The 13035-nt window shown below is 55.5% G+C and overlaps 5 protein-coding genes across 5 annotated transcripts; 2 read left to right on the top strand and 3 right to left on the bottom strand.

Annotated features, from left to right (window-relative positions):
* Positions 1-116: 116 nt before the first annotated feature.
* Positions 117-1140, bottom strand: BO86DRAFT_316018 (NAD(P)-binding protein; the record flags this gene model as incomplete). The annotated part of the gene is made up of 2 exons (XM_025668118.1): positions 117-814; positions 894-1140. The coding sequence occupies 2 exons, from the start codon at positions 1138-1140 to the stop codon at positions 117-119; spliced, it is 945 nt and encodes a 314-aa protein (XP_025526441.1).
* Positions 1141-1495: 355 nt separating this feature from the next.
* BO86DRAFT_127462 (FAD-binding oxidoreductase) lies at positions 1496-3369 on the bottom strand. The gene is made up of 2 exons (XM_025666075.1): positions 2542-3369; positions 1496-2492 (listed from the first exon to the last, which is right to left on the bottom strand). Exons 1-2 carry the CDS (start codon positions 3175-3177, stop codon positions 1746-1748), a joined length of 1383 nt encoding a protein of 460 aa, XP_025526440.1. The 5' UTR covers positions 3178-3369; the 3' UTR covers positions 1496-1745.
* Positions 3370-4417: 1048 nt separating this feature from the next.
* On the bottom strand, positions 4418-6848 carry BO86DRAFT_127432 (fungal specific transcription factor domain-containing protein). The gene is made up of 3 exons (XM_025666074.1): positions 6702-6848; positions 6049-6635; positions 4418-5997 (listed from the first exon to the last, which is right to left on the bottom strand). Exons 2-3 carry the CDS (start codon positions 6577-6579, stop codon positions 4777-4779), a joined length of 1752 nt encoding a protein of 583 aa, XP_025526439.1. The 5' UTR covers positions 6580-6635; positions 6702-6848; the 3' UTR covers positions 4418-4776.
* A 1408-nt stretch (positions 6849-8256) lies between these two features.
* Positions 8257-9572, top strand: BO86DRAFT_390308 (Hsp20/alpha crystallin family protein). Its single transcript, XM_025672349.1, has one exon. The coding sequence runs from the start codon at positions 8374-8376 to the stop codon at positions 9460-9462; it is 1089 nt and encodes a 362-aa protein (XP_025526438.1). The 5' UTR covers positions 8257-8373; the 3' UTR covers positions 9463-9572.
* A 1900-nt stretch (positions 9573-11472) lies between these two features.
* Positions 11473-12356, top strand: BO86DRAFT_433277 (putative isochorismatase family hydrolase; the record flags this gene model as incomplete). The annotated part of the gene is made up of 4 exons (XM_025675830.1): positions 11473-11556; positions 11620-11932; positions 11987-12206; positions 12266-12356. 4 exons carry the CDS (start codon positions 11473-11475, stop codon positions 12354-12356), a joined length of 708 nt encoding a protein of 235 aa, XP_025526437.1.
* Positions 12357-13035: the final 679 nt, after the last annotated feature.

Genomic DNA, 13035 nt, shown 5'->3' with positions numbered 1-13035 from the left:
CACTGAACGCATCGATCGCATCACTTGACAAACATCCACTATAGCACTTCTCGCTGTCCCAAAACAGGACCTAGTAGTCAAACCAAAATGTCACCTCTCCCACCCAAAGACACCCCCTACCACGCGGTATGCCCCCCATCACAAACCAAAGTCGCGCCGGTCATGAAACTAGACGCCTCACTCATCATCAACAGCGCCAGCCCACGAAACTCCTCCGGTCGCCCCAACCTCCCCATCATATTCTCCGTCTCCCAAAGTCTCTTCGTAGCAGGATCCCGATCAATGACCATGTGCGCCATGGGGGTGACCACATGGCCGGGACAGAGGGCATTGACCCGGACCCCACCACTGCCATCACCATCCACCTTCGCCCACTCCATGGCCAGACTACATCCGAGCTGGACGACCGCCGCCTTGGAGGAGTTATAGATGGACGAGTACATCCCTTTGTTGGCGATCAGCCCGCTCATACTGGCCACCAGCAGGATGGAGCCGCGGGTGCGATGGGCCAGCATCTGCCGTCCCGCCGCCGTGGCCGTATAGAACACCCCGGTGTAGTTCGTGTCGATGATGCGGGCGATGTCGTGGTCGGTGTAATCGAGCGCGTCCGCGATGTGGTTGATCCCCGCCGCCACAATCACCCCGTCCAGCCGGTTGCGCCGCGCCGCGATGCTCGCCAGCGCCGTCTCCGTGGCAGGTCGGTCCCGCACGTCCAGCGACGTGTAGTGCAGTCCGCCGCCGAAGTCCGGGCTTGCCCGCGCTTGTGTGGCGTGGAAGTCCGCGTGCGGGGTCGGGAGGAGGTCCAGGCAGTGAACTATCATTTTATATCAGTATCTTCGGGCTATGTTGCAGTGGTGTACTCGATTGAGTGGTAACTGGGGCCTGGTGCATACCTTCCCCCCCGGCCTCCACGAGTGCCTCTGCCATGCTCAGCCCTAGCCCTCGACCGCCCCCGGTGACGACAAAAACTTTGCCATCGAGGTTGAATTCGCGGAAACGCTGTTGCTGCGCCGGTCCGTCCGGCAGCGGGTGTTTGATGCTGGTTTGGGCGGTGCTGGAGAGTCGGACGCTATGCCAGGTAAGTGGGCGGATGGCCCAGGGGCGAATAAACCGGGCGGAGAACCAGAGGTTCGTGGTCATGGTCATGGTCAATGCACTTGCAGCGAGGTGTATGTCGTGTAGTGTAGTGTACTTATGGAGTTGTGATGTTGAATGGTGTCTAAACACGTTCAAAATATCAATCATGAATCCGGATTATATAGTTGGGGCGGCAACTACAGCCGGAAACTTTGGATCGACTAAGGACGCAGATAGAGTCTTGGTAGGCTAAGATGATAAGGGTTGAAGGGAATCTATGATGGGGAGAGGAGATGAGATGAGATGCACGATGCACGATGCAACGATGATGACAGAATCCGAGCCTGTCAAGCGGCCGGATGTGACATCCGCTTCTTGGCGGTTCCTCTCCCGAAACTCAATCCGCGACGATCGATTCGATAGTGCCTGGATAGCTGACACGCCCATGGAAACGTCATGTTGAGATATGCCCGTGCGGCTGAGATGACACCATTATGAACTCAGCTGGTCGCTATCGAGGTTGTTTTCTAGTTGCTTCCACGTCCAAGAACGCGCAAGACGGACTTCTTGTGCGTATTGTCGTCCTATTTCTGATTATCATTACCGCGTTGAGCAGGAAGTAGAACCTCAAGAGAGCAGGATAACTTGACGCAGATTGAACAGACGGCTCAAAGCCTCGCCGTGGCCGCCGCAAACACCCCTCGAGGATCGTATTTGCCTTTCATGTCCACCAGCCACGCATAATTCTCCCCAAACACTCGCGACATCTGCACCTCCTCCGGAGCCGACAAGGACAGATACGTCGCCGGGAGAACATTCTCCGGATCGGTGCGGGTCAACTCGTTCCAGAAGTCCTGCCCCCATGCGGTCGCACGATCCAGGTTCTCTTCGCGCTGCGCATTCCCAATGATCTCAAACACGAAGTGGCCCTCGCGGGCCGCAAATACAGAGTCGGAGTGGGCCTGGGCCGATGGGGTGCCGGTCCGAAGCTCGTGCATGGCGAAAATGGTGTGCGGATCCGCCGGCATTTTCAGGACGTTGGCGGAGATCACGTCCAAAACCTCGTCGCTCAATCGCTTCAGGCTGATCGTCCGCACACGTCCACGCGTATGCGACGGCACCATGCGATCCGTGTCCGTCAGATAGGTAAGGGGCGTTGTTGGTTGGATGGCGTTGTGAGCCACCGGAGCCAGAGCGCAAATCTTCTCAGCCCATAATTGTCCAGTCTCGATGTCCGGGGACGCCCACACGAACAGGACAACCAAGGTCTTACCGTGGGGAAGGTTGATGATACTCTGTTGCAGAGTGAGCTCTGCGGGGATCCCTTCGGCACTTAGGGCCTGGTAGCCCAAATTGTACTGTCGGATGACTACAGGGAGATCATCGGACTGGAAGGCAATGGCGCCTGCGAGAGTCTGCAGAAGGTTAGAGTCGCCAGCTAGGGATATGTGAATCAAGACATACTTGGTCAAGGCGGTGCACCGGAATTGTGAGCTCGGCGACAACCCCGAATGCTCCCCCCGCGCCACGGAGGGCCCTCAGTAGCTCCGCGTCGGCGTCCACCAGCTCCCCCTTGGCATTGATGACTTTGGCTGCCAGGATTTGATCAACTCCCAATCCAAATTTGGAGCTGTACGGTCCATAGCCACCGTACATCGCCCAGCCGGCGTATCCGACCGAGGAGATCGTCCCAACTGCGGCGGCCAGCCCATGCTTCTGCAGCGCACGGATCATATGCCCCCCGAGGATGCCTCCGCCGATCCGCGCGGTCGAGGACTCTTGGTCAATTTCGACGTAGTTGATGAGACGCAGGTCGACCGCGACCGCCCCATTTCGGAAAAATCGCCCGAAGGAGTCGTGGCCTCCCGATCGGACTGTGAATGGGATGTCGTTAGTCACCACAAAGGACACCACAGAAGTCGCCGCCTCCACGGTAGATGGGCGAGCGATCGCAAGGGGGTTTAGGTCGGGTAAAGACACATATGCCGCGCACAGCTCCGCATACTGGGGCGAGGTCGGGGTGACATATTGGATGGATGGGTTGTTTGCGAAAAACCCAGCGAGTTTCCGCAGTCGTTCCGTCGCGAGATTGTCAGTCATAGCGTTTGGCTTTTCTAGGGTATGCAGTCAAGCGCACTGATTCTGGCTTGATGGGGGTTTGGTGACACCGTGGTGGCCTCTGTTCATATATGCCATACGTCATGTGGGCCAAGGCCCCGCTCAACCTCTAAGATCCTTTGTCTTTCTTGCCTTGCGGAGGGTTGCACAGGATTTAGGACTGCCATTATCCGCTGAGTCAGATTGCAGGAATGTCTTAAGCAGCTGGACTTTTGACCCCGATAGGTTGTATCGTCTGTGTCTGGGTGGTACATCATCCCTCGGGGTTTGCTGTCTTCCGAGCGAAGCAGGCTGGCGGATCAGCAGTAAGCATGTATTGGTAAGCAGCCTATTATTCAGCATCCTCAGGCGCGACCCCCTCCTGTATTCACTTGGATACCCCTGGGTCCATCAACTCGACCAAGTCCTGCCTTCCAGTTCTCTGCGCATTCTCCCGCGCACTTCCAAATGGCCCTCTCAAGTCCGGATCTGCCCCGTTCGCCAGCAACCACCGCACCCGATGTCTTGCACCCGCCACGACCGCATAGACAATGGCATACCGATGCGTCATGTGCTGTGTCTCCTCCGCTGCGTTCACGTTCGCTCCGCGCTCGACGAGCAACTCCATGACTGGGACCTGCGCACGGTCGGAGTCTTCGTTCTGTATCTTGTGGTCTGGGTAAACATGTGGATTCCAGCCAGCGGGATATCTGCCCGCCGCGCAGTGTAGCGGGGCGCCCTCTCGGATATTTGCGCCCGCGTCGAGAAGCAGGCGGACGGTTTCGAGATTCCCGTAGCTGGCGGCCAGTTCGAGGGGAGTCAGCCCTTGAGCTCCCGTGGTTGAGCCCACGTCGTTGGGATTGAACCCGTGGGCAAGAAACCATTCCAGCACAGGGGCATCGTTGACCACCCGACTCAATACGATCCTGTCAACAGGACGGTGGGTGTGGGGGTGCCATCCGCGACGGCTGAGAAGATCAAACATTGGAAGGCGCTGGTCTTCTGGACCGTCGAAGATGCTGATCGGGGTGCGTTGAAGGATTGGGGCTCCGCTCGTGATGAGATACCCGGCTATTTCGAGATTACCTGCCCGGAGAGCGTGGGTAAGGGCTCGATGCAGAAAGGCGGGGCTCAAGGGATTTGTGGACAGTGCCTCCTGGAGGGCTGGGAGAGGACCATCCCGACAGAGGTGGTCGAAGGGGGTGCTTGGGGGTGGTGTGGGGTCAATGCAGGTGCGATCGGTGGGAGAGCTGATGGGAAGATCATTGTAGTAGCCAGCACTCATGGGGAGTCCAAAAGCCGGTCGCTGCATTCTGGCGGCCGATTGCGCTTGAGCTGCCTGTGCTCGCCGCATTGCCTCTTGCTGTAGAAGACGCAGTGCGTGCTGATTGGAGGGTGCATGTTGTTGAGACATTGTGCAGTTCTTAGTTAAGTACCTTGCTTGGTGATAGAATAATTGACCAAGGCGTACGGAGTCGCTTGCCCCAGTGCGCGGGAAGAGCATCCTTATATAATCATATACGCGTATTCCCGCTAACCCATTTGAGAAGGGCCATTTTGCACGGCTGTCAGCGCATGCCATCGCCGCTTCTGCATTGGACTTCATGGCTGCGCAAAGATCCAGTCCATCGGAGACAGGTACACTTGGTTCGGATCGATGCCCACCTGATTGAACCCGAGCAAAGCAGCGTAGTCGATGGCTTCTGCACAGGTGGAACCCAGGATCTCTGGTTCGCCCACGACACCGTGAGCCTCAGGGCTCATGTTCGCATTCAGTTGGGGCGGAAATCCCTGCGTGCCACCAGCTGCTATGGCACCGCTATTCAGCGTGTCCAGATGACTGCCACCGGGGAAGGAGACTTGCATTTCAAGTATCTTTCTGCGAATATCCACCACCATTCGTGGTGGCTGTAGTGTCCCGTCAGGCGATGCTGCCTCCCGCTTTTCCCAGGTTTGAAGAACGAGGCGTGCGATGACTACAAAGATAGGCGACTCGTTCGCTCCGCTACCCACTTTGCGCGCTTCGTAATTGTCACTCATTGCTTCCCAGAGTGCATCGGTTTGTTTCGCCGGTCGTCTTCGCAGATCTTGGAGAATGTGTATGTAGGCGGGTAGCGGGAAGTACATAAGCAGGAACCACCGATACCCCACGGTGAGTGGAGAGGCCATCAGTCGGGTGTCCGAGTCGAGGACAGTGAGGGCATGTGTGATAGCCTTGTCCAGCGCAGATTCTGTCGGCTCTTCACGGGCTTTCGCCTGTTGGGTGTAATATTCGAGGAGGTGATTCTTGGCCAATGTCCCACGTGCCGTCCAGAGGATCATGTATTGCAGAGGACTATCGAGGCTACAGGAGGCGAGATACTTTCGCTCCATAGTATTCTCGAACTCGACTAAGTCGTTGGGATGCTGGGATCTATCCACCATGCGATGGAGGAGTGGATTCGTGAGATCAAGATGAAAGGGACTATGACGGATAAAGTCCGCAATCTCACTCCGAGCTACGGCAAAGATTGCCTCAGTCGGCCGGTCGTGTGCGGCAGGCATTGCCTTCATCTCGGGTCGGAGGTCAAAGTCGTGGATGTTGACTGGCGGCCGACAGTCCCAGGTTGGTTCTAATGGGGCTGTTCGATAGTCAAACGTCTCGCAAATGCGGCTATCAAACAGAATGAGAGACCACCACAACCGGCGGCGCATCTCTCCTTCCAACGCCGGGTAGCGAGCGTTGGCCGCTTCTTGGTGTAAGCACATCCGGCGCGCGAGGCGGATAGCCACAGCCAACATGGAGGACAACGACCGGGGGTCCGTATCTTGACGTATAGACACCTTTTCGAGATCAGTATTTCCAGAAACCAAGAGATGATCTTATGCACCGACCAGGTAGAGAAACAGCGCAGTCAAACTGTCGCGATCGGGTGCTCGAAAAACATCACAGCGCCGAAGCGCCTGCTGGCAAGCAAGCTGGTAGCTACCTAGTTTCTCTTTGCGAAGAGCGCCCAGCACCTTCCGGCAGTCTCCGTCCGTGCAACTCAGCAGAGCCATGCAGTAGATACTGAACATCAGTGCCTCCAGTGCCGGAGGGACCTGCGCTAAATCGGCTGCGGCGTCGATGATGCGGGACTGCAAGGTGGGCGTGTGGGTGACCTTGAGCAGCGGGTCAACGTTATCCAAATACGTCTGCCAAAGTCGAAAGATTTGGGCCTGGTCTGGGTGCGCGGCTGCAAGATCCATGTCGGTCGCTGCAGGGCCGAGCAAGAGATAATCATTTAGTTCGCGCTGATACATCCGGTTCCAGACAGTCGTAATCACGCCCTGATTTACATCCTGGCTGAGACCACCCTGGATTGCCTCGTGGTCAGGGTCAGAGTCCCTTGCATCTGCTGCCTGGAGGCACATCAGTCCAGTCATCCCGATCTCAATCCGCGACTTGCATTACCCTCTGATTCATGGCATGCCACAGATTTCTATATGAGACATGAGCTAGCGGCACGATGGGTTTGTTTTTGCTTTGCAGTGGTGCAAGAACCTACACTGCTTTAGGCTTCGCATCCGAGGGTCGTTCAAGCTCGGATCTGCATGAGCTTGGCTCCCTCTCACCGGGTGAGGTCGGGTCATCCGGCGAAGGATGTAACGGCTGAAATGGAATGTTGTGCTCGCGGAGCAGGTCCTCATAGTGACGGAGACGCTCCAACAGGTCGCGCTCGGCGAAGCGTCGACGTCGCTGGCGCGTGGCCAGCACACAGTCAGCGCCCGCGCGTAGGCAGTTGGCACAGGGCGTCTTGCGATCGCATCTAATTTTGCGTTGCTGACAAAGCACACAAGATAGGACTCTCTGTGGCTTGTTGCAAGAAGCGGCGGGGGGGGATCCTCCGGGGGTGGACATGATAGAGGATGGCAACCATAACAACAAGCATTGTGGGGAGACAAATAGAAGATGGATGTTGTACTGTAGATGGAAGAGTCCGAGGGGGGGAAAGGCGGGCACCGGCGCCGGAGTTTATGGGATGCGGTGGCAGCCTGAGGCAGGCAATAAATCCCCCCGCTCGGGGGTTAGAATTCCCGACCTAGACTGTGAAGGCGCTACGGTACAGTTTTAAACAGTTTTACATGGTTGATTTTCCAATCTCTGCACTTTCGATGATTGGTGTTCAGTCCCAATAGTCAGATAAATAACAAACTTGAAGACATATAAAACTCCCGCGTGGTCTTACTGTACATAACAGCAACTAGAGGTAAGGAGTAGAGTAAATCTACTGACAGACTGCAAATTAATTCCTTGAGAGCATCTCCGAAAGCTCCCAAATAGGAAAAGGCATACCTAGCTCACGTACCTCGTACTACTCAATAAGTAATCCTGAAGTTAGCTTTAGGGTGGCGATGTAAAAGGACTTTGTGCACCAGCACGAGTAGAGTCAACACTCAACAACCCGAGGTCAAAACTCAAGCTCCCATACTCCTAGGACTGTTATATCCGAGAGGTACGCATGTAAAACATCCCTACAGATGCAGTGATCCTGTACTTGACGCTGCCAATGAGCAAGAGAGCCAAGCACATCTACGTGGCCTGGGGTGACTCAATTAGAAAGCCCGATACCTCGTTGGAGGGTGCTGTGAGTCAGCGGAGGTCGGGCTTCACATGGCAGCGCCACGAGCAAGGATCCAAAACTTGCCTCTGGGTCCGACGTAACTAGTAGCCAGTGTTCAGACCTATGGGGTGTTGGGATAGGGCTGCAATGATGGCGCCAGCAGGCAATAACAATTCACAGTGTGGCTGAGGTGGCAGTGGCCCTCGGTCTGGGCTTCTATATTAGGCAGTTAGAGCCGTCAGAGGCTCGGGGCTGAGTCACGTTGAGCGCTCATCGCGCTGTAAAAGGCCTAGCGCGGCAATATCTCCGAGCGCAGTGGAAAGTCCGAGGCTCGGGAAATACGAATCCCGCCTTATCTCCGACCGGCAGCAGCAAGTGGCGAGTGAATGAGTACGACGACTATATCGCTGTGGCGAACCTCTATCAAAACATCCAGCCTGAACACCTGGACCGGAATCTATAAAGGCTGTAGATCACCCGTGCTGATGATGACCATTCCCTTCTCACAACACTTCCTTCCATTCATCCCTCGATCTTAAATACCTTCTCCTCCTCTACATCATCTCATCACTCCGTTTTCTCTCTTTCTCTCATAACAACAACAACAACAACCAACATGGCTTCGATACGCCAACTCAACCAAGCTGCTCCCTTCTGGGACTTCCTCGCTGAGATTGAAGAACGCGGGTTCGCCCACCACCAGGATCACGACAACGATGCTACCGACCACGAAGAGCGGTGGCACGGGCGCGGAGGTCGCCGCGGACGTCGTGGCCCTCACCACCGCCGTCACCGCGAGCCCACCCCGGAAGACGACGAAGACGACGAAGAAACAATCCACGAACTCGCGCTAGAGGAATCATCCTCGGACAGCTCCGACGAAGAAAACGATGAGCCCCGCGGCCCCAAGCCCCACCACGGCCGAAAGGGTCACGGAAAGCACGGCGGATTCCACGGCAAGGGACATGGCGGTCCTGGTCGTCGTCGCCACAGCCCCGGACCAGGTGGTCCCAGAGGCTTTGGACCCCGGGGCGGCCCTGGTCCTTTCTTGGGCCACAGAGGCCCCCAGGGTTTCGGAGGCCCACGGGGTAAATTCGGCGGTCACCACTTTGGTCCCCGCGGGGGCTGCGGTCCTCGCGAAGACGTCGACTTCCTTGAGCCCTTCGGCCCTCACAGGGGCCCTCACGGCGGATTCGGTGGTCGTGGCGGTCATCACGGACCGCATCCGTACTGGGGAGGACGCAAGCACATGCGCGGATTCAAGCATGGCGGACGATGCGGTCCTCCCCCGCCTCCTCCGGGCTTCTTCGGACCCTGGGGCCCATTCGGTTTCGACCACAAGAACAACACCGAGTTTCAGCCCGAAGTAGACGTCTACGACACCCCCGACGCTTTCCTCATCCACGCCTCCCTGCCCGGTGCCAAGAAGGACGCGGTGGAAGTCAAGTGGGATCCGCGCAAGTTCGAACTCAACATCTCCGGTGCTATTGAGCGCCCCGGAGACGAAGAACTGCGGAAGGCCCTGGCGCTGGACGAGCGTCGGGTGGGTGCCTTCGATCGCAAGGTCCGCCTGGGCAGTGCTGCCCACCCGGTCGAGCTGAATGCCGACGAGATCACGGCGGAGATGGAGAATGGAGTCCTCAGTGTGCGGTTGCCCAAGGTGGAATCCGATGTGGTGATGGTGACCAAGGTTGATATTCAGTAATTGGGACTGCTTTTGGGTTACTTGCTATGAAAGTGAGGCGTCTTGGGGATTCTTGACATACTTCTGGCTATAGTGTTTTGTGTTTAATTTACGATGTTTTTTGGTCCCAACATGATCCATCCCGAGAACTGATAAGTGTAGCTCGTAGCCTGTATCCCAGCCACAGAACTTTGCGTGTAGACGGCTCGTAGTGTACTTTCCCACCCGAGCATGTGATGGATATTGACTTTGAGGAGCGTGGAGGTTTCCTCCTCTGGGAAAGTAGTCGGAGTAAGGTAGGTACTAGGTAGACATGGCACTAGGGGGCCAACACGGGACTGGGTCGTATATATGAATCTATTGGATATTGCACTGAGTGCGCTTAATATTGATACGAAGACTCCAGAGGCTTCGGCTCCTCCTTTGACTCCATTCCTCATGTATTGGCAATCCTGGTCTTCTTACTATGCATCGCTAGCCACCCTTAGTGTACAGTACTCGGTTCGCCATGCAGAGTCTCGGAGTCGGAGGCATCGGGACAGGAGGCTCGTATCGCGCCACGTGCCGATGCCCTTTCATGGCAAGATATGCGGTTCGTCCTCACGCTGTATCAGATCTCATCTTGGCTATCAGCCAGGAAAGGAAGGTACATAGAAACCCCACTGGGGACCCTCTGATTCCCAACAACACGAGGCTCCATAGTGGGAACTGCAATCACTTTAAATTATCCTATTTCGGCTCCGACTCCTCGGGAAGTATAGTGTAGTATACTAGTAGTAGATTGGTTGATACAGAGACTACGCAGAGGTCTCATCGGGCAGAGTCCGGCCTCTTCGACTGCGCTCCCTAACCCATGGAGGTAAGCTTCCTGGTGGCGGATGGCGCAAGCAGAGCAATATGGGTCATCTTCTCGTAATTACCAGCGATAGATAGCGGTTTGCGAGCCGTTTCTGCAGAGAGACACACCGGTGCTGCAGGCGATTGTCCCGCTTAGCCTAGATTCGGGTTAGGGTGGAGCAGGACCCCTGTCATGCAGGGACAGCAAAGCTGCCGACAGAGTCTCACTCCCCCATTCTATCCAAGACCCGGCATTTCCAACACGAGAACGTTCTTCACCAGTTCGGGGTGATTGGCGCAGCCATTGTTTGCAGTGGAGGCTTGGGCTTGGGCTTGGGCTTGGGCATAGCGAACAGGTGCGATCTCTCCCTGCTTCATAATGCCTCATTCTTGGCGGAGTCGGGGCTAGAATCGCCGTTAGATTGATAGCAGATTGTCCCCGCATTCACCCGTCATTTCGTAATACGGGACCTCAGATGGAGAATGTAAGACAGACGGATACTCCTTTAGGGTTGGGCGGTTCTGCTAACTAGCAATCGAACGAAACGGGGCGAGCGAGATGACATCCCGCCGGGGCAAAGTGGTTGGAGAAGGGATCACGGATCCATGATATAGGGTCCATTTTCCCAATGAGGGCTATTTGGGGAAGAATTAGTGCACCTTCATACGGGCTTGTTTGTCAAATGTGCAGTGGCAGCTCCTTCAAGGGCCCACTATCAATCTATTTTGCGGGAAGTGATTGGATGGATCGCTATAACTGGTGTTAGTGAGTGGGGAAGCTCCGAGTCGACTCGATTCCTCCGGGCGCTCGGTTGGCACTGCCAAGCCCGACCAGTCAGAATCCCATAAGCAATCCATAATAATGCTCTCCGTAATCCGTATAGGGAGCCACCACTGCAGTAGCCCTAACCCCCGGCTCTTCGTAGTCCCTCTAGTCCCTCTCCCGGCTGCAGCCAAGACATCTGCAATACGAGATCCCAATCGCTTCGAGATGAGCAGATGGTTGACAATCATGACCCAATGCTGAGCATACTCTTCCATGTGGGAGACACCAAGGGCTTCCAGATGGCGGGTGCGCAGGTATAAAGAGGTGCTCGTCGCCCAAGCAGATAGAGAATCATCAGAGACTCATCACTCCGAGAATCACAGCAAGCAAAGACCAAGCCAGTCCAGCAGCACCTTCTCAGCTTCAAAATGCGTTTCAGCAACATTCTCGCAGCCCTGGCTCTTGGAGTCTCCTCTGTTCAGGCGTGGAACCGTATCGACAAGGACAATGCGGTAGGTCATGACGAGAACACCCTTCTGCAATGGGATATGAGTTGCTAACAGGCTCCTCTCCAGGCCCTTCTTGTGATTGACCACCAGGTTGGTCTCACCCAGCTGGTGCGCGACTACAGCACCAACGACTTCCGCAACAACATCATTGCCCACGCCGCCATCGGCAAGGCCTTCGACCTGCCCACCGTCCTGACCTCCTCCTCCGACACTGGCCCCAACGGTCTTCTCCTCAAGGAGATCACCGACATGCACCCCAACGCCACTTTCGTCCGCCGTCAGGGTGAGGTCAACGCCTGGGACAATGCTGAGTTCCGTGCTGCCGTCAAGGCCACTGGCAAGAAGCAGCTGATCATCGGTGGTATTGTCACCGAAGTTTGTAAGTCGTCCTCTGCCAATTCGCTATGATGCATCAGGAGGCTCATGATCCCAGGCACCGCTTTCTTGGCTCTCTCTCTGATCGATGAGGGCTACGAGGTGTATGCCAACACCGAGGCCAGCGGTACCTTTGATGCCAAGCTCGCCATTGATGCCAACCGCCGCATGGAGAAGGCCGGTGTCACCCTGATGGGCATCTTCGGTATTGTCTGCGACCTCATGCGCGACTGGCGCAACACCCCCGGCTTGCCCGAGCTCCTTCCCTGGCTCGACCAGTAAGTTTTGGATGATGACCTTGTCGGATTTCGTTCTGTGGTGCTAACTACCCCTGCAGGTACCAGTTCGCCTACGGTCTGGTTGCTCGCCACCACGCTGGTGCCATTGTCAACGGTACCCTGGCTGCCGTCGAGGAGACTCTGATCTAACCCGCTTACGCGCCACTCGGGAAATTTCAAGCTGCTGGCCTGTAGAGTCAACCTGGAGACAGTAGCTACTGCCTTAGTGGGTGCCCGACCGCTGCTCCTGTCAAGACAAGCCTTGGATTTGGTTCTAGTGGCTTCGGTTGTGGTCTTGGGTGTTCGAACTATAATATAGTCTAGTAATAGAGAATGGAGTGATTTTTGAAAATTCCGATCGATGACAACTGACAGCTAGTCAACTCACTAATGCACATGTAATCAATTTGTAAGCCAGGGACTCTTGCGTACTCTTCCCGCTACTTGGATCCACTCAGGCTTCCCTGGATTCTAGGATAATATTCCCGTGTCACATTCGGACACGGATTGAAGTATATAATGGCTAATACCTGTATCTTATGATTGAGAAATCTTCTTCCTGGTATGGGTTTTATTGGACTTCCGTCCAAAAGACAATGCATAAAATAAGTATATCAAGATGGAACATGGAACAGAGCTACATCGGGGGTTTGTTCGTAGTAATGCAAATCAAGAACAAATGGTTAACGAATGATGAGGTCTATCTAGTACCGAATCAAACTATACATATATCTTGAAAGTGTAATAGATGGAGGGTAGCCCTGGGAAAGTTGGTCTGGAATGTCCAACAGCGATAAGGCCGATGTTCAGGCCAAGTTCCCCATGTATG

Source organism: Aspergillus japonicus, assembly GCF_003184785.1.
Source record: "Aspergillus japonicus CBS 114.51 unplaced genomic scaffold BO86scaffold_34, whole genome shotgun sequence".
In the NCBI taxonomy this organism is placed as follows: domain Eukaryota; kingdom Fungi; phylum Ascomycota; class Eurotiomycetes; order Eurotiales; family Aspergillaceae; genus Aspergillus; species Aspergillus japonicus.
The sequence above is the reverse complement of the archived record's forward strand: the minus strand, read 5'-3'. Positions and strand labels throughout refer to the sequence as shown.

What these genes read in the sequence shown, in the direction of transcription:
- BO86DRAFT_127432 (XM_025666074.1), bottom strand. Translation starts at nt 6,579, where the DNA reads ATGACTGGACTGATGTGCCTCCAGGCAGCAGATGCAAGGGACTCTGAC. An exon ending in CTGCGCTGTTTCTCTACCTG is followed by an intron (nt 5,998 to 6,048) that starts GTCGGTGCATAA and finishes GATCTCGAAAAG; the next exon opens with GTGTCTATACGTCAAGATAC.
- BO86DRAFT_127462 (XM_025666075.1), bottom strand. Translation starts at nt 3,177, where the DNA reads ATGACTGACAATCTCGCGACGGAACGACTGCGGAAACTCGCTGGGTTT. An exon ending in CGGTGCACCGCCTTGACCAA is followed by an intron (nt 2,493 to 2,541) that starts GTATGTCTTGAT and finishes AACCTTCTGCAG; the next exon opens with ACTCTCGCAGGCGCCATTGC.
- BO86DRAFT_390308 (XM_025672349.1), top strand. Translation starts at nt 8,374, where the DNA reads ATGGCTTCGATACGCCAACTCAACCAAGCTGCTCCCTTCTGGGACTTC.